At 41.0% G+C, this 25,803-nt stretch overlaps 1 protein-coding gene across 4 annotated transcripts in view; it reads right to left on the bottom strand.

The window, feature by feature from the left end:
- Window positions 1–25,803, bottom strand: part of Cacna2d1 (calcium voltage-gated channel auxiliary subunit alpha2delta 1) — a 401,933-nt gene that overhangs the window by 157,189 nt on the left and 218,941 nt on the right. For all 4 annotated transcript variants that reach the window (XM_063237508.1, XM_063237510.1, XM_063237511.1 and 1 more), the window contains exon 5: window positions 3,814–3,855. In XM_063237508.1, coding sequence (XP_063093578.1) covers window positions 3,814–3,855 — 42 coding nt within the window. The remainder of the gene's footprint in view (window positions 1–3,813; window positions 3,856–25,803) is intronic.

Below are 25,803 nucleotides of genomic sequence, written 5' to 3'. Positions count from 1 at the left end.
AAATAATTCTTGGTGAAGCATAAAATTAATCATCTTATAATTCTTTATGAGCTTTCAGAATTTTTCAATGAACCGCTCTAAATCCAGAATATTATACCATTGCTGTGATTCATCTCCTAGTTCAACTCAGGCTGAGATTCAGCATGAGAATTTATTGATCTTGTTGTGTTTCAAAAGGCTTCTGAAGAAGCAGAGCGATGCTTCACTCAGTAATTCCTCAGAATATTTTTTTTTTCTCTTGACAAATTACATTCTTGCTTTACTTAAGCAGTGGTAGACACATCGTCAGTTTTGACTCTTTAATTAACACGGATAACAGGAAATATACAATCAAATTAAGTATTCAGTCGCAATAAAAAATGCTTTCTCAAAAACGTAGCAGAATGGTTTACACATTTCCCCATGCTTTTGATGATTCTGAATCATTTGAATTCGTATTTGGTAATAATTCACTCAAATTTCAAGGGGAAATATGTGACATAAATTAATAGTTAATAGTAGAAGTATTCTTTAAAATGTCTCCCAAAACAATTTCTTATTTTTATCAGCCTAATACAAAAATAAACTTATTAATATGACTAAAAGTTCACAGCATTTAATGCTTCCACGTATCAGGCAACAGGTCCTCAGCTTTGTATGTGTAAAATCTTATTTTAGTTAGTGTTAGGGAACAGCTGATAATATATAGATTGTACAGATAGGTAAACTGAACTCCACTTAGCCTGGAAGAGATAAACAGGGTCACACAGCCAATTAGGAGAAGAAGAAAAGAGTCTTTTGAAAAACCATGGTTTTCCCATGTGGAGGGCAAAATGTGAACATTAGCAGACACAAGTAATCAACGCAGTGAAAAACAATTTTAATGTGTTAAATTATCTTTTAATATAATGCTGAGTAGCCTTTGAGGAAATAATTACTTTGTACATTGATGATGGCAGTGAAATTTTGTGTGGTTCTTTCTGCAAATGATTTCACAATATGTGTCAAAATGAATTCAAATATCTAGCATTTGACAAAATACTAGCATTTCAGGGGAGTCTATGCTACAAATAAGCCAAAATTGTAAAGAAAAATGTTCCTGCACACAGATACTTACTCCACTATCATACATGTCCATAGTCACAAAGGACTATTAAGATTCCAAGTGAAATAGGATTGGGTTAGACCAGCTCAAACAATGGCTTAACAACTATTTCAAAACAGGAAATAATTAATCTGCCTAATAATTTGCTTATTTAAAGAATCATGAAATTATTTAAACATATATGTTGATGAAAAAAAACTTAAAAATACAACAAAAAGACATGTTTACAGTAAAGTAAGAGAATTATAAATGTCTTTTCTTCTTCTGGCCTAGAAAATTCCATAAAGTGGTCCTGGGCTCTGTGCATACAAGTACACTCTTTATACAAACATATATTCCTGTTAGAGTCCAACTGTGTTCAGAAACAGATAGGGTGCCTCAGTGCAGGAACTTGACTAGTTCGTACCCTATATGAAAAAGCAGCTGTTTGAATTGTAATAGACTTTAATACAGTAATGGAGGTTAAAATTTGGACTCATCTGGAACATGTATCAGTCTTATACTCCTGTTCTAGCTTTTTTCCATTACACAACATTCTGTAGGTTGTCCTGACATTATTATTTTCATATAAATTAATGGAAAAATTTTTTCAATAGCCTTTCCTAATTTTTTAGGTGTCAAATTTAAATGTTGATAACTTGCTATTTAGAGTTTTGATTAAATTTAGGAAATTTCATGTTGGGTCTAACAAAGGGAATGAATAATTTTATAACCCTAACTATCACCCACAGAAATGTTATCTACTCTTTTTTTTAAGTGAGAGAAGACAAAACACAAGAAAATTTAATACATCCATTTTTAAGAATTTTTTTCTCTTACAGAGAAATTTACTTGAATACCTAAATAAATATTTATGTAGACAAACTATGAAGAAAATATTGAGTACAGCTCAAGTGTTCCCAGTGTAAAATCTATGAAACCTTTTTCACTTATACGTATATGGCCATACATGTTAACGTTTCAGCCCTGTGATTGAAACAAACATACTACCAGGAAAGTACAAGATGATTTTACAGGCATTTTAAATGACCATATAAGATTTAAATATGAAATGCTAATTCTAACAGGAAACTGAATCTCTCTCACCAATGATATTTACTCTGATACTCAATAAACACTACAATTTTTGAGAAAATGTATGTACATAATTAATTAAAATGATGCATATCATTGGATGTCTTTAATTAAAGATGTATATATTCTTTGTAAGAGGTAAGTATCAGTAGCAAACCACTTATGCACAGAGAGGGAAACTACTTTTAAAAAATTTTTAATTCTTCATCAGCAAAACGGAGTGAGGAACTAAACCACTCTGTACACAGCATTACTGCAACACTGAAGACCTGTGTGAGGTGGTTAGCTGCATGTGGGAAAGCTCAGTGCTTCCTTAGCTGCTGTTCACAATTACTATCATTAGTGGTGCAACCTGGAGAAGTGTGACATTTTACCAAGTATATTTTGTTTCTAAAATTTTTTTTCAAATACTAGCTCATATGTCTGTCTGTCTGTCTGTCTGTCTCCCGCCCTCCTTCAACCTTTATCTATACTCTCTCACTCTTTCTCTCTTCATCTATATAATTATATATAAACATATATTCTATTGATACATATTATATCTGTATATATCATATCCATTATATATTGTAATTATTATTGTTTTGGATGACAAATGTTTTTTTTTTGTTTTTTGGTTTTTTTTTTTTTTTTTTTTTTTTTTTTTTTTGTCTGTTTCCTTTTTATCGGTACCGGGGATCGAACTCACAACCGCCTGCTTGCAAGGCAGGAGCTTATGCCGCTGAGCTAAATCCCCAAGCCCCGGATGACAAATGTTTGGGTAGCCAACACTATTATACAACATCAATTGGACTCTTCCCTGATATCATCCAAGCTCTTAGCTAAATGCTTACAATGTAGGAGAACCTCAACAAATACTCTTGGATAAATAATTTCATGCAACTATTTTCCTGCTAATAATCAAACATGAGAATTTTTTTAAAAATACGAGACATTTTAAAACAGTGTAAACTGTATTAAAATTTTTAAACCATTGCTATTGTAACTGTGGAAAATGACTCCATCTGTATGCAGAGTGGCAATATTAACCATACTTCATTAATGCTGCACTAATTCCTGCCATAATTAATCTGAGGATGTGTAGTAGAGACTTGGACAGGAAAGTCCCACTGTGGGGCTGAGGGCACAGCCCAGGGGCAGAGCGCCCCAGGCCTTGGGTCCCCTTCCCAGCCCCGGGTGGGGCAGGAGCACCATGTGGCTGCTGTAGCTCAGGGACTGCACAGCAGGACTGGCCTCTCCCAGCTGCTACGTCTCCTCTGCACTGAGGCTGATGGAACAGCTCCCCTCTGTGCCGTTCAAGGAAGAGAGCTGTGTGGTGACCTGGAGCAGGAGCCAGGACACGAGGAGGAAGGGACCTCAGCCCTTTACCAGGCCCCGCTAATGGGATGCAGAACACTGAAAGCTGGGGTGAGACAGGGCTCTCCGCGGGATGCGAGTCAGACAACCACAGGGTGTTTCCACTGAGGAGGAGGTCAGTAAGCAGCCGATGAAATACACAGGCATTAAAATTCACCACTCCTCGCTGTGTCTAACTAGTGTCTTGCTCATAGCCTCTAACATGTTCTTAAAAACTAAGCCTGCCCAAGATCCATCTGTTCTGTAACACCAACGATTCCATTATAATGAGAATTTCATGCAGAATGTTTAGTACTCACATCAAGGTCATCCTTGGCATTGTAGTAGACAACTTCATTGCTCTACAAAAAAAGAAAAGAGGAATTAGGATAAAAGCAAAGAAATACTGGGTCAAACACTGAATATATCTGATTACAAACACATTAATTTTAAAAAGGCTGGAAAAGAAGACTTCTAGGGAGCCTGATTTGCACAGAAAATAAAATAAAATAAACCTTTCATAATATTCCTTTCACAATATATTTTACAAAATCCATTGAGATTAGCTAATATTCTCCATGAACATATTAAAGCAGTATATCAGCAGCATTAAAGCACATCTTACACTGGGGGAGAGAGATCAGTAAGAACCGAGACCCATCTGTCAAGCAAAAAGAGAGTGAAACCTCCTATGTGGAATGAGCCATTCACACACAGGAAGAACACTTCTGCACACACAGGAAGAACAAACGTCTCTGCACACACAGGAAAAACACCTCTGCACATACATATTCTGGGCATCATACAGGTTAACTGAAGCAGGTACACAGCTTAGTGCTACTTTGTTAATCTATAATTTTTAAAAACATAATTTCTGTCCAGTGATGAAAAGATACTTGAAAAAAAAAGTAATCTACCAATATTGGGAGAAATTTCCTCATAAGTTTAGGACAAGAGATTGAAAGAAACTCAATGCGGATGGAAAAAGGCATCAGATCTCCTAACACAGTAAGGTGCCAAAGAAGGTCCACGAGGTGATGAGGTGGCACTGGCCCTGGCAGGAGATCAGTGGAACCTCCTAGCACCCCTGCTGAATGCACCATGAATTGAGGTTATGGGTGCAGACTGTGTGGCCGAAGGAATGTGGAAAAGAAAGGAAGAGAAAACTGACGGCTGATGACCCTGTCTGTGGGTCTCAGGCTCGCGCACCCGAGTCTAAGCCACGCTCCCTCCCTTCTCCTGAATTCACGGGTCGGCCAGGGCCCAGCCCTGCAACTTCTACACTGACTGGATTAAAATAAACATGCAGGACGCACGTCCTTAAAAACAGGACAGTGACTCGGGAAGAAAGAACTGCTTCTCGAGGGGTATTTTAAAAATCTCTAGCCGGGATATCAACAGATGCTACAAATGAGAAAGCCCTTCACGGTCACGACACTGGAAATCAAGAAGCAGAGATCCAAGCGCCTCGTTGGGAAGACTTCATAAAATCTCGGAGTATGACAGCGCTGACAAACGTCCAAGAGAAAAAGATATCTCCCATCTGTTCCCAATTCATCTGACACACAACTCAACCTCTGCCCTGTTTGCTTCTTTGAAAAACATGACAGGAGACAAGTTATATAAAGCATTGTTCCCTTAGAAAACCAAACAACTATAGATATACTGTAACATGCAATTCACAATTTCATAATGCATAGAACCCATGAATAAGAATTTATTTGATTTAGAATGAATAGAAATTTAAAAATATTATTTTTTTAAAAAATAAAGGAACTTGACTTTTATCTACTTTTGAAGACCTACAACGTCTCCAATGTTTTGGTTTTGTCGGTTTTGTTCTTTACTGTTTTGTTCAATTGTATTACAACTAATGGTATAGGCAATTCTATTAGAGATAGCGGGAGGCATTATGGTAACCATTGTTGATCACCTTGTATTATGTCTTTATATTATCTATTATGTCCACCCTTTTGACTTGACTGATTCTGTTCTGTTATGTCACATTTGGTTTTACTCTCTTCCAAAAAAGCAATAAGAACCGTGGGAGCAATGAAACCCAAAATGTGTAATAGTCATGGTACAAAAGAGAGGAAAAGAAAGTGCTCTAAACTATATAACTGCATGTATATTTAAGTGTATAAGATAGAAAATGATATCACTGAGTTTTATTGGATCATTGAACAGAACTGTTTGCAGTATCATTGTTGGAATGTCCACTCTACAAGCTTTAATTTTGTGACTTGAGCAATTATTTCTAAGATGGCAATATGTAATCCATTAACTAGTGATTTCCTACTGCGCATTTTTTTCTTCTGTAAATCTGTATAACTTGTACCCCTTCACTGTTTTTTTTTTCTTTTCTCCTTAAATAAAAAAAAAAAAATAAAGGAACTTTATGTATAAACGCTCTACTTCTTGAGCTATTTTTTGTAGAATTTGTTTTGTAATAGAGTTAAAATACAAAATCAGAACTCATCCCTGCATGAAGTAGTAGAATCTTTTAAATCCACCTGAGACTCAAACCTAATTACTAGATTATTGATCCCACTTGCAACTGTGCAATTATACAGAGGAGACAAATTTCAGCTTAGGATGGATTCCAGCAAACTCTAAAACACTGAAGAGGGCTATCTTCATCTTAGACCATTTTCTGCCAAAAGCTTGCTTCTAACAACAGAAGCAGAATATGCAGAAAACGTCAAGTTGTTCTGAATCATCTTTTCAAAAGATCGGTGTGTATTTACACGAGAGAATGTGGTGCAAAGAAGGCACAAAGTTTAACTCAGCGATTCTTCTTCCTCAGGTGTGGAACGGGCCAAGATCAATGACATCAAACCACAGTTCCTGCAGCAGTGCACGTGGGGCCAGCGCTGGGCCCAGCAGGCTACGTTAATTAGTCACGGCCTTCCCTCCTGGGAACATGTGAAGAATACTACTCCAGGGGCTGGGGATTTAGCTCAGCGGCATAAGCGCCTGCCTTGCAAGCAGGCAGTCATGAGTTCGATCCCTGGTACCGATAAAAAGGAAAAAGACACACACACACACACACACACACACACACACACACACACACACAATCACATCTTAAGAATACTACTCCAACCCGAGAGGAAGACAGGAGACGAAGACATATCAGCATGTAATCACGCTCAGTATGTTCCCATAAGTTGTGTATGACATTAAAATAAATAAATATTACAGAAAACTGTTTATCTGAATGCTTTAAAAGCACCTCCATTTGTTATTATTCTACAGTTTATATAGAACAGTTGTACAGGACTCTTCTTTCAGACACTATATAGTGCCCTTAAAACTGCTATTGAAAATATGTATTCTAAATTTTATTTAAATTTTATGCATTTGCACAAGGCTTTCTGGATATGGCATGAGATCTAATGTTATACATTGTTTTCTAAGGCTATTTTTAAAAAGTGTGAATAGCATATATAAACGCAATATAGAGAGCAATATCTTTAAATATGTAACGTGTACGTACGCCATGTGAAAAACATAGCACAAGCAGTTACATCAATTTAAGTTCATCATAAAATTACACCGTACACTAAATATCCGTACTCCTTGTACCTGGCTATCTTACGCGTGTTTTAAAGAGCTCTTCTTCAGTGTTTTCATTTTGTACAAAGGCAAAATACAGACGCAAAGGTCAAACCTTTAAGGAGGTTTAGGAGGGGTGCATGGCACACACCTGAGGGGGGTACGAGCCAGTAAGTCTCAGTTCTCAGAGCTGATTTCTTCTCCAGCAATAAACAGGAAGCTGCATTTGGCCAGGGGCATTTTTCCCTACCTCTTTTATAAATCCTCTTTCATTCCAGAGTCCCCAAATATCACCGGTAGACAGTCACTTCACTGCCCCCTTATTACACCCAATAAGAAAGCTCACTTAGTCATCGTATCACGCGTAAAGTCACACAGGGAATCAGGAGTGGGAGAAGCTGTAACTCTGTACTTAGCCAGCACAATCCTCTATATCAAGGGAAACTAAAGCAAATGCAAATACGTGTAGAATATTTAATGTCTGTAACCGTAAGATATTTTCCCAGTACCACTGCATCATATTTTCTTTTATGAAAGTACAAGAATTTGCTTGGCACTTTTTATTGAGACTGTTTAAGAATTATTTGTCTCAGAAATTATTTCAGCTTAACTGTCAGAAAATCACATTGAAGAAACGTTTCCAGTTCACATCACATTAATTTATAGCTATTTTCTCTGCTATATAAAATATTAAGATACGTGCCACAATGTCAAACTAAACCCTTCTCTGGTAGAGCAGTTCAAGTCCCTGATCCTCCAAAATATGCACAGAGTCAGTCTCAAAAGGAGTGGCCTGGGAGAACTGTGGGGGATAAAGGCGAGTTAACACCTGGTCATCAGCCACTGAGCAGGCTGCATCCTCATGGCGCTGACCGCTGGGTTATTTGGCCAAGGGAAGTGAGGGAGATTTTTAAGCAGCTCACTTCTGCAGGCCGGGGTAAGGGAGGAGAAGCAACATTATCAGCTGTCGCCTTCTCCCTCCACTAGGCCCTGCACCTCCCTCTCACACTGAGCACAGGATGAGTTTCACCCGGAAGAGCAGAGGGAGCCGCGTCTCACAGGCTGATGGACCACGCTGGTGACCTTCAGTGTGGCGAGTGTTAGAGAAACACAGGACAACACCAACGCCGGATCTCAGCGAGCCAGAGGGCCACGTTCCCACCCGTCAAGCAGGTGACAGTGATGGAGCTGAGCCTGCCCCGCTACCCTGAGTGTTCCTGGAAGCCTGGCTGGCATGCTCACGGAAGCCAAAGCTCCCCACCGCAAAACACAAAATGGATGAGGTTAAGAATCCAGTGGGCTGGGGAGGTGGCTCAGAGGTAGAGTTCTTGCCTTCCCTGTGCAAGAACCTGTGGTTGATACCTCGCACAAGAAAAAATAAATTAGATCATTGAGCTCTTTTCCGTCTACTAACAGAGGAGGAAAGACAGACAATTGATAGAGGATAGGCAGATGATAGATGAATATATAAATGACAGATGACATATTAGATAGATATAGATATAGGATGGATAAGGTAGACAGAGAGATGACGGATGGGTGGACCAACAGAAGGGAGAATGGAGGGACAGACGGATTATGGGCAGTGTCAGAGGGTTAATCTCTCACCCATCCTCACTTAAGGATCCTCCTCAACCCTCCCCCAGAAAGCATTTAGCTGTACTAGTACTGTTTAATGTTTTCATGGAAACCCTGCATGTAAACTAATCGCCAGAGGCAGACGATAGAATCCAGTTATGTTTCTCTATTGTCCCTCTGTCTAAATATGTTAACAAAAATTATTAAGCACCATTTTAGAAGGTATTTCACACTCGAGCACAGAGGTTTTCGGGGGATTCTGCAGCACTGTGATGGAATGAAGCCAGCCTCAAGCTAGACTCACACATTAGTTAAACCTTTCGGGAGCTATTTTTCATACTATTAGCACCACCAGGTGACAAGAACAAATTATTTGGCTTCTGATTTCTAACCAAGTAATTTATTTATTGTCTCCTGGAAACGAATTTACCCAAATGGTCTGTGTTAATATAATACTGCTGCTTACTGAAACTTAAAACACCCCCTAGCAAGCTGAGAGATAAAGTACTTTAGTCTCCTCTCTCTATTGGGAGTCAAAAATTAAATTTGGGCAAAACAGACTATTCCATCTTAAAATGTATATTGTGAGAGATGTTTTTTTTTTTTTTTTAGCATCCTGCATTCTTATGAACGTCTCCCTCTGATAAATACAAATCTAAAGCGTAAGTAGCAAGCTTCCACATGGAAATAAACTGTCGCTAGGGATACCATTTAAATATTGCAACTAAAAATTAGGATTTGAAGTGTTTGACACTTTAAGAATCCAGAGATCACCTTTCTGTCCAACTTTCTAATTCTCTTCATGGTTGCACCATTGGCTCTGTAAATGAGCTGCAGCCTGACAAATTTTGGGCATCTGTATTTTCTACTAAAACACTTTCTTAAAATAATAGCATGCTTGCTATAATTCTAACTGGCCCTGAGTTTCAGAAATACAATCAACTGGCGAGAATTAGAGATACTCTTTATTAAAATGAGCCATATTAAAGATTGATAGCCCAAGATCCACATCAGTTAAAATCACTGAGGAGTAAAATGGTATTGATGGACGTTCTTGGAGTAACTTGGTCCTCATAGTATATACTCCAATGCTGTGGACTGTGTCCAGAACGACTGCTGTACAAGCCACGTGTCAGCCCAAAGCACAGCAGCGTTGTGCAAGAGAAGGCTTTGAGGAGTGTGTGCACACACGTGTGATCCTATGTGGATGGGGTGGGGTATCGTGGAAGACGTGAGCATGAGCAAATCTTTTCTGGAACAAAATGTTTCTATAGCATTGTAATTTTTATATTATACTATTATTTATATCATTATATATCATCTAATCATTACCGGAGATGTGGCATGGAGCTCATGAGAATGTCAAGAAAAAGGTAAAAAGATACAAAGGAAACATAAAGGTGGGCCTGGTCTCTCTAGGGATCAGTGTTCCCAGATTACTACACCAAAGTATCTGGTAAACCTGCACTCGGACATGTAACAGAGGGCGAGCAAATGACACAGCAGGGAAACTGCGGGTGTGGCACACGGCACTCGTGACTGCTAACTGCTATTTTATAATATGCAGAAATAAAATTGCAAGTCTATATGCACAGAACTCATCTGTTAGCTCTGCTACTCATATAGGAATTACAGTTTTGTCTTCCTAGATCACTATGTTGTTAGTTTATTTAAAGTACTTTCTTCAAGAATTCCATATAGTAGAGAAGAATGAAAACGTGAAATTCCAAGCTGTTACTTTGGAAACCAAATGGAATAATGGATCAGGAATCACAATGTCAGTAGAGATCAATATTCTGTGTGCCAATATTCTGTGTGCTTCCAAACAGCAAATGCAATCCTGTGCTGCAGACTTCTGTGGTTTTCAGCACTCTCTCTCTGTCTGTCTCTCTGTCTCTCTGTCTCTCTGTCTCTCTCTCCTCCTCTATCTTTCCTGTCCTCTCCCTTTTCCCCTACATTTTCCTCATATTCCAGTCCTCTTTCACTGTTACTGAAAAAAACAAAATGAGGCAAATTCCAACCTTGTAGGAAACCAAAAGTTTGCACGTGACTCCAAACACCCAAACTATACAATCTCTGGAGAAAACGCACAGCAGGAAAGTGTGTCACTCACGCACAGTGTAACACACACGCAGGGAGTGTGAGGCGGGAGGGTCACAAGTTCAAGCCCAGCTTGGGCAACTGAGCGACTCAGCAAGACGCTGTCTCAAACCACAAAACAAACAAAAACCTGTAAAACATCCAGGGATGTAGCTAAGTGTGAAGGCCTGGGTTTAACCTACAAGACTGCCACAGCAAGAGTGAGGGGGGAAGAGCCTGATGAATGCAATGAACATCTGGTTTTGCCTTGCTTGATAATGTCTTTTTCCTGTTGCGGAACTCTGTTTTGGGAAGAACTGGTCTTCCTCAGCTGCCACTCTGTGAGTCAACACTGCTAGAACATCCTTCCCTGCCATGCTGTGACCCATCTCCCCACCCCCTTGCTGTAACCCCCAGTGGTGGAGCTGGAGGCTGGGAAAGCCTGCAGCTGCCTGTAGCCACGGGCCACAGCGGGCTCCTGCACCACTGACAGCGCTTCAAGGTTTGCCAACACTGGATGGTGAGTCTGCCTTCTTCCCTGGCTTCTGGGCTAACGCACTGATACCTCGCCGTGTCCTTCCTCAGTTAGGATACCATTCCTGATCCTGCAAACAGTACTACTAATAGAAAGCCCACGTTCCCCACCATGGTTCTGCTTTCCACTCCATTCTCCTGTTAGTAAGTCAGTGATAGTCACTGAAGCTTGGTTTCTCTAGAGGGCACCATGAGAGAAACTTGTTCAAAATCAACCTCCGCCCCGCCCCCAGTCCTGATGCCCAGGCCCCCTGCCCCGATTTCTTGAAGACCTCACTCCTCAGAGTCTCTTTCCTGTGTCCATCTTTTCTGTATGGACATTCAGATGGTTGGCAAAATGGGACAAAGAGCTATGGAATGGAAATCCAAGTCTGTTTTAGCATAAAACTTTTGCTCACTGTTTAAAATTCTAATAGAATATTCTTAAAAATCCAAGGAACAAAGATAGCAAAAATTTTAGCTCATAAAGTCAAATCTTGTTAGTATTTTTATTAACCTTTCTCTAATGAAATAAAAGACACAGTGCCAATCTAACTTTTTTGTAAATGGAATAGTTGTAAGTCATTATCATATTAAAATTACTTCTATTTTCTTTCCAACAACTCTTCACTAGCCTTTAGAAATTAGTTGTATAATGAAAAAGAAAATAACTATAAATATTAACTGTATGCATAGCTATCAGTTACTATAGAAAATAACTATAAATATTAGTTATAGTTATATATTATAAATAACTGTATATATTATATATAGTTATAGTTAAATATTATACTTATAATACTATAGAAAATAACTATAAATATTAACTGTATGCATAGCTATCAGTTACTATTTAAGAAGATGAAACTGAAATACTATTGAAAAGCACTATTCAATGAGGAATTATGGAAAAACATAAATCTATTCTTTCTTTGAACTTTAAAATTTCACTCAGAAGAATACATACCTATATACCTTTAAACACAGCCAAGTTCCATGTCCACCTACATACATATTTGGCTTTTGTTGCAGATTGTTTTGTGAGAACTTTACTGCTAACGATAGAGTATAGGACACTGTCGGCTTCAGCTCTGCCTGCTGGAAACCGTGGCAGGAGTGACCTGATGTAACACACCCCAATAACCCCATCAGGGTCCTTTTCCTTCATCTTGCCGCCACTGTGAGCACAGAAATGAATTCCGTATAGATTCAACTCTCGGTTCACTTGATAATAAGGTTAGTGTTCAATCTCTGGGACACACTCATTTGTCTGATTTACTAAACTTTGTTCCATAATCGGTTAAAGTGTGAATGTTTTTAGTGTAATGGAAGGTCTAAACACTGCAAAGGAGTTTGGCCTATTGTAAGTTTCCTTACACTACTTTACACACGTGGTTCTGCATTCCTTCCTCCAGTAATTTTCATCATATATTTGCTATGTAATAGGCCTTTTAAAAATCCCGCTGCAGTGCTTGTTACATGAAGCAATACTTAACAATTGGCCAGCACAATAACCAATCAATAACCCAAAGCCACCTAAGATCTGTGGTCACAGCAAGAAGATGACGCACCCATGTGTCTTCATTATGTGCAATTACTGATTTTCCCAATGAGGATTCCAGCCTGTTTCACTATAAACTAGTGACAAAATTTGAAGCATCACCCTCAATGAAAGAAGTAATCACAACAGTCACTGACAGGACATGTTGATTATTGCTGCATAAGAGGAGTCCTTTTTTTAAATGGGTGAGAAGAATCAATTATTCTAGTTTGATGAGACAGCATTCTTCGGTGTCAGCATGGTGTGTGGAGCTTGGAAAGAACTCTGAGTAAACAGACTGGTAGATAAGTGAATATCAACTCCTAGAAGAAAATAAAAATTAGAAATCCTAGACTGAAACAACCAAAGCCCTATCTATTTACACACATGTGCATGCACACACACATATACACACACATACACACATGGTCACACAGTACTAGAGAAAGAATATTCACTTTCAAAAAGTTTCAAATAATGAAAACATAAATGTTTAACGCCACGAAGAATTAGAGAAGAAACTGCAAATAGGTTGTAATTTCAGTGTTCTTGGTCTTGAAACTCAAAAGAAGAGTCCATTCCTATTACACCTTAAGAGCAACATCAATTTATTTCTTCATCTATTAAATAGAAATCTGCCTACAAATTATTCTGATGATCCAAAATGGTACCAATAAATACAAGAATTAAACCATTGGAGAAGATCAAAAGTAGACTGTGTGAAAATACATCTGTCACTTCCTATTATTTTCTCCCGTGGCCCTGTGTGCAGAATGGCACAAACATAGCCATAAAGCTGAGGACCTTGGTCTAATCTCCTTTAGCCTGTGCTCCAGAGAAGCCTTCAGTATAATCATCCAAGCATTAATAATTAACCCACCAAAATATTTCACGTTTTATTCTCTTCCCTATTAACTTAGACAACCCACAGATCTTCCTGCCTCACGATCAGAGTTAGCAGAACTTGATCATAATGTCCCAGGTCCCAGCCACAGAGCTGCTGTCATTTGTCTGATGGTGTTATTGGCAACACGCTTCCAAAGTAATCATTATCAACCTTTGAAAATTAAGTGCACTCAGAGCATTAAGACTCACACAATGGTCAATGAATTACTGGGTGGAAAATGATCTAGCAAAAACGAAGACCTCAAAGAAGGTGAAGCTGGGAATCATGACATCAGTGTCTCTCATCTCTCATCAGGAGCGAGGAGCTTAAAAGATGGGGACATAGATGGCTGAGGAATAGACGTTTATCACGTGCCTATTACAACTCAGGTATTGATGTACTCCAGAACATTTTGACAGGACCAGATCTTTTACACATGCAATCAAAATGATCTTTAAAAGTATATCAATAAAAATTCATGAACCACAACTATGTTGCTATTTGGATTCCCACCCTTTCTCCTGTTCCTGTCCCTCTGTATGGAGACAATGGCTTTCAGCGCTCGCCATGAAACAAAAATCACCAAAACAGACAAGATATTGCTTAGCTTGGACAACATACCATGCTTAAGTCCTCAAGGGAGAAGTCTTAAGAGCTAAGCTTGTTAAACTCAAAAGGAACTGCATTTCTCAATGGGTAGTAGAACAAAGCTAAGAAGTCCAAACGCAGGCCACATCAAAACAGACGCACACCCTGGAGCAGGCCATGTCCCTCGCCCCTAGGGAAAGGATGGTTAGATCTCCTAAGCGGAGGCAAGAGAGGAAAGGAGAAAGCACAGTGTCTGGGCATGGCCGAGCCCCTCTTCCCAGAAAACCTCAGCATAGGCAGGCACAGGAGCTGGCCCCAGGAGGACACGACGGTCCAGCGCCCAGGCCTGGGTGGTGTCGTGTGCTGTGGCCCATGTGCACAAGCTGGCTCCTCCGCCCTAGAGAAACTCTCCACCCCCACACACAGGTCAGGCCTCCGTGCCTCCTCCGTGCCTCCCTGGCACCTTCTGTTCCAGCCAAGACAAACAGCACAGGTGCCCCTGACTTGCTGTGTGGAACAGAAGAGCAAAACCCAGAGAAAGACCAGCCGCTCTCCTTCCACAGTTCATTCAGTGACCTTCCCACAGTGTCTTCTCCTCTCCCAGCCTGGAGTGCCATCACCATCGCCACCACCATCATTATTATCAGTATCATCACCCCTGTCACCATCATCACCATCGTCATCATCGTCATTTGGCCTTCTGAGGCTGGTGACTAAATCAGGGCTTTGAGCACTATAATCACGCAGTCCTACATCAAGCCCTGGTGGAGCACAGCAATTTTGGTGCTCAGTGTTCTGCCAGCAGCCCATCAACAGTTCGGTGTTGGAGGTCTTGGAGACCAAGACTACAATTCCAGCACCCTGGGAGGCTGAGATAGGGGGGCTACAAATTTGTGCTCAGCCTGGTCAACTCAGAGACTGAGCAAAACCCTGCCTCAAAATAAGGAATTAAAAAGAGGGGCTGGGGACATAGTCAGTGTAAAAGCCCTGGGTTCACTCCCAGTAACACCGACACACAGACACACACACACACACACACACACGTGCCATTAGTACTGCGGCTCCTGTGTGCGGTTCCTGCCCTGTGAAGTGACCAGGCAGTGGACAAACAGGGCCTCAGCCCCTTTCCCAGTGCACCTGGGTCCCAGTAGACCTGGAGCCAGGTTCTGTGCTCTGGTTATTAATCTTAATTTCTTCCTTTCTCATGGAAACACCCACCGGAACTTAAGAGGCATCTATGTAATTTGAAAAGCAGAAGAAAACCTTTCCCTCATCTTGCTTAAAACTTGAAATCGCTGACGTTTTATGAAAAGGCACATACAACTAGAAGAGCCTTGACTTCATCACTGAGCTTGAGGTCTTCAAAGTTAAATCACAGTGTCAGCTTATCCCTGAAAAGCAAGCCCTGCGTTTCTGATGGCGTATGTCTGAAAGGAGACCCTCAAACCCGTCCACACCTCAGACTCTTCCCCTGCATCCCAAGTCCCTGCTATGGGGCTCTACATTGATGGAAATATTGAAGTAAGAGCCATGAACACAGAACCAAAGTAGAATCACAGCGTACTTCAGAAGGGACAGGCTACAGTCCATATTTGTGCTCTTTCTCTGTAAAAAATAATTAGTGAAATCACAAGGAAGGGAAGACTACTGCAGAAGAAATCAGTCATTTCAGACATTTTAGAAACATTCCATTCTATCTAAATACGTATAACTGTTTTGGAAACAAAACTTTTTGTGGTCTCTACTTCATTAGTCTGGTTTTAGTAACTGTATTTAATTAAAGCATGTTTCAGGAGTTTTTTAAATTCAAACTGTTCACCGACTCAGATATAACTCGTCCCTAATTAAACCATGCACAGTTGCTAAAACGTGCATTTCAGAAGGCACCACTCCAAAAGCCTCCACGACACTGTCCGCGTTACACTGTGTGCTTTATTCTGTCTGTTGTGCAAGTTGGGAGAAAAGAAAAAGACAGCCCAAAGGGAATGCTCTGAATCACACTTCATTCCTGAGGTGATTTTAAGAACTTACTCATTTTAAGTTTCATAATGCTGATTTTTCCAAAATCTCATATTAGATTTCTAAAAGACATAGCTTTCAAAAACAATCCTAGGCAAACTGTACCAAGGAAAGACAGAGCGATCCTGTACTGAATGTCAAGGAAGCAGAACCTCCCTTTGGTTGCGACCCTCGGCCTGCAGTAAGAAAGGAACGAGCAAGTATGTCCAAGGTTGTTCACAACTTCTTCTTACTAATTGTGCAAACTTCAAAGGAATACAATTTAAGATAATTTAATGTTACAATTTGTAACTCCACAAATGTTAAGAAGACACAGGCGTAAGTTATTCTCTTACATCCAAAACATTTTAAGACTGCTTCATAAAATCAAGGCTTTAAGTACTCAGAATTATTTATTTAAACAATTTAGTCATAAATTGAGTAACAGGAGGCTGAAGCATTAAATAAAAATTTCAAGGTATTTATTTTAACTAAGAGCAAAGAATAAAACGCAGGCAGTTTGAAACAAGGAATTGAGATTTTAAAAAGCTCGATGGGCTGCGGGATCTGCTTACAGCAGCTCAGCCTTGCGTGCTTGTGTCAGTTCAGCAGCGAGTGAAAGTGTCCCAGAGAAGCAGACCCAATTTCGGAGTTGTCTGCATTTTCTCTCACGCTTCCGCAAGTGCTGGTGAAGAAGGAACAGGTCCACACGGCCCGCCTTTGATCCTACCGAGGTGTCTCTCCGGCACACAAGGAGTATGAAAAACACTGCACGCCAAAAGAATCAAGCAATTTCAGAGCTAATATCCAGGTGAGAAGAAGGAAGAGACAGGATTAGCGCCAATTAACCTTCAGACATCCCTTCCTCTCCGCCAGATGAGAGGCTGCGCTGGTTTCCTTCACAACACTGTGTATGCTACATACTTTCATGCAGTTTTCTTTAGTAAAAATAGGACAGATGTGAGGAAAAAAAAAAAACCACCTAATGGAATTATTGACATTTTATACTCTAAGCCTAAGATTATCAAACCATGTATTGATGATCCAACAGCACCATGATGCCAACACTAAAAATGACCAGTCAGAGTCGGGATTTACACAGCCTGCTTTCTTTACATCAAGCAAAGGCAACTGCCCTACTGTGATCAAAACAGAAATCTTATGGAGTACAGAAGTCTGAGAAAAGCCCATGCTAAGCACTGATTTTTCCTAAGTGTGCAGGTATCTCTACTGAAGTACAACATCATCAAGGTTTTTGTATTTGTTTTATTTTGTATCAGAGACTAAACTTTGGCTTTTGCGTCAAGGTACATCCAAGGGTAAGTTGTGTAGACTGAGCTCACATTGGCAGTCCTCTGCCTCAGCCTCCCACAGTTCTGAGATTACAGTCATGTACCAGTCTGTCTGTTCACAACATGCGCTTTTGCAGCATATATACATTGTGTAGGGGCTACGTCTAGCTAAATAACATGCACATATAGTTATTGTTGTGGTAATAAAAATGGGTAATAAAGCATAATTATGAAAGGATAGAGTATTTCGAGTATGTTAGTATTTATACTACAGGTTTGTTAGATAAAACAGGATATCAAATTCCAACTTCACATAACAAATTTTACTCATTAAAAATATGTTCCACACTTACACAAAAGACATAGTCGTTTATCTGAAATTCATATATAACTGGAGGTAAGCGTTTTATGTACTAAACTTCCCAATCTTTACATATAAGATACTATTATACATATATGTGTATATATATGAATATTGTTTCTGACAATTTCTGAATTTTAGTACAGTAAATCCTTGACTTAAGACTTAAGAATATTTGGGCTGTAGACTATTCAGATGTACTATATAAGACTCACCTTGTCTGACACACAGGAATAGGAATCAGATCTAGGAACAAGTCTCCCAGAATGGACCTCATCCAAAAGTTGGGGACTTAGGGTACTGTTCCAAGAATACCTGGGGTAGGGAGGTGCTCTGTCCCTGAAGAAGGGTTTTGAAGTTAAATCTGGAACACTGATCTTAAATGAGTAACATCAAAATCACAAACTTCCACCCTTCAGAAAACAAGGGACAAGGTGGGCTCGGCTTTGCTAAGCTGGTGCACAGTGCTGGCTGAGTTCCTGAATGTTTTTGGTTGCAAATTCCGTGTCGCGGGAAAGCATGGCCTTGGCCACCTTCCCCAAAGGAACGAGACTTGGCCATCTTTTCCAGAATCATGAAACGAATTAAACTCATTCAGTCACCACTGTGGCTTGACTCCTGCAGTGAACCACCTGCTTCAAAGCCACTTCCGAATTCAGAGATAGAAGAAGGACCAGCACTGTTCATTAGAAGAGCATCTATCAATTACCATGACGGGCTTCTACACTCACCGACGGGCCACCGCTGACAGGCAGGGAAGGTTCGGAAGCTCCGGAGACCCTGGCCAACCCTGCAGTGTCCAAGTAAACGTCCTGCTGCTCAGACTCTGCTGCTACCAGTTATTGGTTCATGTCATTAGAAGCCTTGATTCCTCCAGAAGTTACGTAAGCATTCAGAATGCTCAGACATGAAATTCTGAGCTTATCACTCTTCAAGCTAAAGGCAAATCAGTCATTCACAAACCAAACAAAGCAGGCCTGAAGAGCTGTGAGACCAGGCACAGTGGTCCTGGGTTCATGAACGCTTTTGTTTGCCAACGATTTGGTTCGCAAAGGGAAGCTTGTGGCAAAATCTTGTGCTTGTCTCAAAGTCTGCATCAGGTGGCAAATAAGACCGTAGCCATCTTTCCCACACAAACACCACTGTGGCTGACTTTCCCGAAATCATGGAGCAAATTGGTGAACCAAGGCACTGCAGTGTATGTGATTAATAAAATAAGCACACACCTTTCTAGCTCTTATTTCCAAACAGCTAGTTTCAATAGCTTCTACACTGGAAATACTTGTAAACAGAAGATAACTGATCCATTGTACAACTGAAAATTTCTTTGCTGCCCCATTTTTCTCCAGTTTCCACTGAAATGACTCTTAGACTAACAGTGGTACCCTGACAAATTACAGAGCTGGGGTATAATAGGCCATCAGATATCTAGATAATAAATATTTATTTGGGAGAAATAATCACATTTCTAAATCACTATGTCTTTTTTTTTTTTTTTTTTTTTTTTGGTCTTTTTCCTTTTTATCGGTACTGGGGATCGAACTCACGACTGCCTGCTTGCAAGGCAGGTGCTTATGCCGCTGAGCTAAATCCCCAGCCCCTTGTCTTAAGGCTTTTAACTACAACGTTTATTAATGTATGTACACCAATTCCTTGATATTTAATGAACCTTGCTTGTGTAGATAGAATAACAAGAAAGATGTATTTGAAAAGGTCAATGGAGATGCCAAAATTCTTCATCTAAAATATCCAAATATAGTAAACATTAACACACACACACATAATTTATGCTTCCACTCCTAGAGCAAACTCCAAACCCCTACTGAAGAGGACCATTACATACTAATTACAACGATAATAGTTACAAAGAAACTCTGAGAGGAAAAAGAAAACTGTCACAGAGCCTATAATCCTGCAATTAATCATTCAATTTCACTTTAAGCTTATTGACAGGGAAGAAAGGAAAGCACGGTCAGTAGCATGTCTGAGGAAAAGAATGGATGAGATTTTGCCGCTAGCAAAGAGCTTTCTTCTGTAATCAGTGTCTTAACACTGGGAAAACACAATGTGCGTGAAGTCAAAGGCCCTTTTCAACAAAAAGGGAAGGATTCGTCAAATGGCGCCTGCATCTCCCACACAGGTGTACATATAAGGAGCACAGGTGTTGGTGCAGAAGCAGAAGGAACGAGTCTAACACCATTTTCGTTTAGTATTTACACACACCCTGCAGCCAAAGCCATGGAGAACTGCTGTGAGTTTGTGTACAGGGCACAGAATACCAATAACACCCAGTCCTCCATTTCCTTCTTGGTCATACAAAACTGTGCACACACTCACAGAAACAATGAAAAGGAAAGAACGGTCCCTGCCTTCAGGACGTGTAACATGTGACTCCCAAGATGAAGCCCAGCTTACATTCACAGAGTCACCTGCAGTGACACGACCTGCCGATGATAAGGATGATAACGCCCTACCTCTTCACTGATGATTAACTGCAGAAACCTGTGCCATCTTAGGAACACACGGCAAAAGCATGAAAGCAATGTTGAATTACTACAATTTGCAGAAGATGAACCTGGTGTTCAGACAGTGAAATCAGCTTCTCAAAGTTAATTAAGTATTAAAATAGAAACTGGTACGCTGGCCTGTCTATAGAGACTCCTGTGACTGCCTCGAGAGCCAATTAACTCACTTTTACATTTGGTGACTGTAACGCACAAGGTGGGTCGGGCTGAGGAGACCACCAGGCGTGTGTGACGGCAATGTGGCTGGGTATCAAGGTGCCCGGGTGCAGGCAGGAGGAGAGCAAAGAGTGTGTGTAGGGAACAAAGAGAAGTGTGTCCTTGTGTAGGGATGGAAGGAAGGCAGGGCTCCTTAGGCAGAAATATGTTAATAAACACCTGCGGTCAAAGTGCCCCAGCAGTCTGGCACCTCAGTGGGCAGAGTCCTTGAAGGTCTGGTCTAAATTTCCTGTGTCTGCAGATGTCCCCAGGTGTCCCAGGACCTGCAAACTTGTTGACCTATCTCATGTCCTTTGGGACATCCTGTGCTTGCCCACTCTGGTGCTGAACTGACACCTCTCCTGAGGGTGGCTGCTCTCCTGGCAGGAAGGCTGGGGGCTGGGGAGTCAGGGTGCACTGGAGCCTCACAGGATTCACATTGTGCTTTTCTAAAATTGCGGTGGACACAGTGGACAAGTATTGATGAGCTGCGTGCCCTAGGGACAGAAATACTAAGTCCTGTTGTGCTCGCCTCCCAAAGCACTTCCCAGGTGGTTTTTGCAGAAGAAAACTGGTTCATCAGAACTAAAATTGCCTCTGAACTGGTCCCTGTGCTGCCTGATGGATGATGGTCAGGCCAGCCGTAACACCCCGATGGGAAAGGAAAAAAATGACAAAGTGACATCGTGAATGGAAACAGGAAGTGAGATTTCTTCAGCGGAGAGAAAGGATCCAACAAGTTGCAGTCTCTGTCCTGGATACTTCTCAGGAAAGGGGCCAAAACAGAGAAGCAGAGTCTAGGTCAGCAAAATACTCAGGCTCAGAGTCACACTGGGCGTGGCACACTGGGCTCAGCATCAGCAGGACCTTGGGTATCTTACACCTCATCTGGGTCTTGTAACATGCATTTTATTGAAATAAATAGCTCTTAATTGGGTTTGAAGCTACAAACAAATATTTATTATAGTAAAGGCTTGGAGCTAGTACTTTAATTCTTAAAATACTAATTTCATTCCTAAATACAATGACATAATAATCATAAGTTTGGCATAACTTTTTAAAAAATATGTGAAATAAATCATGTTGATGCCCTCTGGGGTCAACTTCATTTTCCACATTTTTTCTTTAATTCAGAAAACCTTGACTTTAAATTTACAGTCACTGCCAGTGATGCCTACTTAATTCCTTGCTTTGTTGACTTCTCTTCACCCCAGATTTCTATTGATGTTGGACATCAGTTACCGCAGCAGGAAGCCTTTTGTAACCAAGGCTGGTCCCAAATAAGGCCCCAGGGGAGCTGAAGACAGTAAGAGCAAAGGACTTCTATAAACCAGTCTTTTCCCAGGGAGAAACCCATCTTTAAGTGACTCAGAACTAGGTTCTAAATTTCTGTGTAATTAACCTTCACTTTATATTCTCAGATAATACATTAATAAAGTTAAATGCATCCATTAAAAAAGCATATAAATAATAAAGAATGAGCTAAATCTTAAGTTTAAAACTCATTTTTCCCAGAAAAGAGATTATTATGCATAATACAAAATATAATCATGATAGTCACCTCCGATTTTTCCTTTTTCTTTGGGATACAGGATGAGGAGGATCAAAATGGAAAGCTCAGCCATTTCTTTCCTCCATAAATGTAGCTGGGTTTTTCTTACAAGACTTGTTTTTCAGTGCATTATAACGTGTTGTGAAGGTTGCTCCCATTTCAGCTCCCACATCACCAAATTAAGTCGCACTAACATAATTAGACTTCCCTTCCAATCACACAATGGACGCTCGATACCTTTGAAATCCTAATATTTTCCCCGGTTTAATTTGATCCACAGTGGCCTTGAATTTGACATCTCTTCAAGAATCTTAAAGCCTTTGGAAGACACCATTCTGCAGCACTCAGGCTCAGCTGCACTCACAGCACAACTGCCGTCTTCGCTCAGATTCACAGAGCTGGCTATGGAGAGACCTTGGCTTTCTCGTGGCCTTTTTTTCATGAATCACAGAGGGTGGCTCAAAACAATTCATAATCATCAATAAAGAATCCTTGACATTTTGAGAGTACAGAGAAAAGCAGCAGCAATGCCTAGGGCCCTGCAAATCCTCGCCAGAGAATCTGATGTTCTAATCTCCCAGGCGTTCTCTTAGGGACACTCAGATAGGAAACATGCAGTGTGATTTTTCATTTGTGACCCCAAATGTCCATGTCTCCAGCTTCTCCTTCTCATCACCACAAAGCCCAGAACGGGGGAAGAAACTTCTGGAATTAAAATCTAACTTGCTAAGTTAACCAAATAACTATAAATCAGAATTTCAGGGAGAATTCAAAAGCACAGAAGTTGCGGGCTGCCTTGGGAGCAGTGTCTATGCTGCCGAAGGAAGACAAGGGCTGAGGCTGTCAGGGCGTTTCAGCGCCCGTCCCAGGAGGAAGCCGGCACTGTCACCGTGTACAGACCACGGGGTCACTTTCACTCAGGCGAGGACTGTGACAGAAAAATGTCACAGCGGAAGGAAAACAGACTGCGGATTTATTACAGATTCACCTCTGCAATCTGACTTCTCCAGAGAATAGTGCATTTTATTTCAAGACTAAAAGCAGTCAGAACACAAGCAGATCAGCCCTTCAAATCACGGTGTGGAAATATAAAATACATTTCATTTCACCGACCATGAGATGCAAGGCAGTGAAATCCCATGGCTTCCACAAGGCTGGGGCGGCACCAGCTGCACATATCTGTGAGGGGCACTGCCCACAGAGGAGGATGCCCTGCACCAGCCGGGCCGCGGGTCCACTGCCGTCTGTGGTCACCTTCCCAACACTTCCCAGACACTCACTTTACAAATCTTTAAAATTATGTCCCAAAAGAGAAAGCACTTGGGCGAGTGTGACTGATCTCCCGGAAGGCCCAGACCCTGCATGATGCGGGGAGGCTGCGGGGAGGCTGCGGGGCAGCCCGAGGATTGAGCTCCAGGGCAACCAGGAGCAGGGTGAGCCACTCTGGGAAACCAGCTTCACACCGTCGACGCACTGCAGATCCATCTCCAGCAAGATGGCATTATTCACAGTTTTCCCTAAGCTTGAGTCTAGTCAAAGACCTGTGCACAATTTGCATGAAGTGTCCAATAAGTCTGTGCCACTGAGATTACTACTACTCTAAGTTATTGTCCAGGAGACGGACATTGCACATGGAGCAGAGAGCTGTGCAACTCAGCGGGGGCTGAATAAACCCCTTCTGGCCCCCCGCCTGGCTCTGTCACTCTGTCTTCTTTCAAAGTATGACAGCCTTCACTTTGGACAACCTTAAATGACTAGATCTCCTTGTGAGCGAAGTGGAATTTTAAAGTCTCTCTCATGCGCAAAGTAACTTTACAATATCTGCTTAAATGTCAGAAGATATATTTTCTGACCACTATATTTGCACTGGTTTAAATTGTATTTTATTCACACTGATTTATTTTAAAAGTGGAATTTATAGGAGCTTTCTGGACTCTCAGGAGTGACTGATACATCATGAAAAACACTTCTGTTGGGCATTTTCTATTTTGGGCTTTAAAATATAGTTAACTGTGCTATTATCTGTTTCCTACTTTTCCTAATAAGTTCTAGCTGCAAAACACCTGGAGAAAAAATACTGATAAGAAATAAAATGTGATAATTATCACCCTGCCACAAGAAAAGCCCCAATTTCATCAATTTACCACGAAGATCCTTTTTGTAAGTTATTTGCGCCTGGTCACCTATGTGGACCCACCACACTGCCTCAGCACGGTCAGCCAGCCCCAGGCATCTCCCAACACTGAACCGGCCGTGAAGCAATGCTCCAACATTTTAAGAAAAATAAGGGTTTATTCACAGATTCAGGGCTCCACAGCGCTTTTTATTTTAAAGGAATGGAAGGAAAATCAAAGACATGCAATCTTAAAATCAAATGAAGATTTAATATTCATAATTCTTTAAAATATCAGAGAAACTGCAGACCTATTTCTAACAGGATGAGAGGAGAGAGCCAGCGGCAAAAATGAGAGTAAATAAAAGATAAAGGCACTCAGAAGACGAAACTATAAAGAAGCTGGCAGAACAGGGAGAAGAGGCAGACTGGAACAAAGCTCTCCAGAGAAGAAGCCACATCAAAACCACCGCAGCCCCATGTACGTGCCGTGGAAGAGAGGCCACAAGAAATCACGCAAAATGAAATGCACAAACATAAAGATGTTTAAAAAGCCAATACAGAAGACGTCTGTAGTGGAAAATAAAAAAGTGGTTCAGTCAACTCTAAGCAAAGCTCGTAACAAAGAGAGCAGGAAAACCTGCAAAAACACTGAAAAACATATCTGAAATAAAAGTAAGACTTTAACGGAAACAGGGTGATCAACAATGAGAAGTATCATTCTGAGCTCCACAGCAGGACCCGGCGAGATCAAGCAAGTTGCTTGGGACGGGATCTGGTGCAGGAAAGAGTGGCGGGAGACGGCCCAGTATCCACCACTGAGGACGGGCAGTGGAGCAAAGCTGAGACGCTTAAAAATCAGATGAAAACACACTTAGCCAAGACTTCCTGCAACTGCCAAATACACCACCAGCATGTTCTCAATCACACAGGAACCCAAAGATTAGGGTATTCCCACCACGGCTCAGGTCAGAAGATTGAATGACAGACCGAATTATGACATTTTATGGAATAAAATGCAAAAAGCAGTAAATACAGTAGTGGAGTAACTACTATAAAAAATACTGCTGACAGCATTTTGTGCAGGTACTAGGAATCGAACTCAGGACCTCATGCTTGCCAGGCAGGCACTATGCCACTGAGCTATATTCCCAGCCCATGCTGGTAGCACTTAATCCATCAACCCTAGGAATTACGATTCTAAAACATAAAATATAGGCTGGGCACGGTGACGCATGCCTTTAATCCCAGCACTCAGGAGGCTGACGCAGGAGGACTGCTGTGAGTTCAAGGCCAACCTGGTCTGCAAAGGGAGGGAGCTGCCTCTGTCATGTTCTTCTAGCTCATTCTTTATTCTCCTGGGCCTGGGCACTTCTGTGATCCAATGCCCTTGCTCCCGTGTGATGTGAGCGCCTGTCCACATGGGTCTTAGGCTCTGCATGAGGGGAGACCTTCCCACTGTGAAGTGATCTCCCGTCCTTCAGCTGTAGGTACTGTGAGCCAGCATGCCCCTCAGGACAGCTCTGCAGAGC

The sequence above is a fragment of the Cavia porcellus genome, unplaced genomic scaffold (assembly GCF_034190915.1).
Source record: "Cavia porcellus strain 051 isolate PalLab524CR breed Dunkin Hartley unplaced genomic scaffold, mCavPor4.1 scaffold_2, whole genome shotgun sequence".
Classification (NCBI taxonomy): domain Eukaryota; kingdom Metazoa; phylum Chordata; class Mammalia; order Rodentia; family Caviidae; genus Cavia; species Cavia porcellus.
The sequence above is the reverse complement of the archived record's forward strand: the minus strand, read 5'-3'. Positions and strand labels throughout refer to the sequence as shown.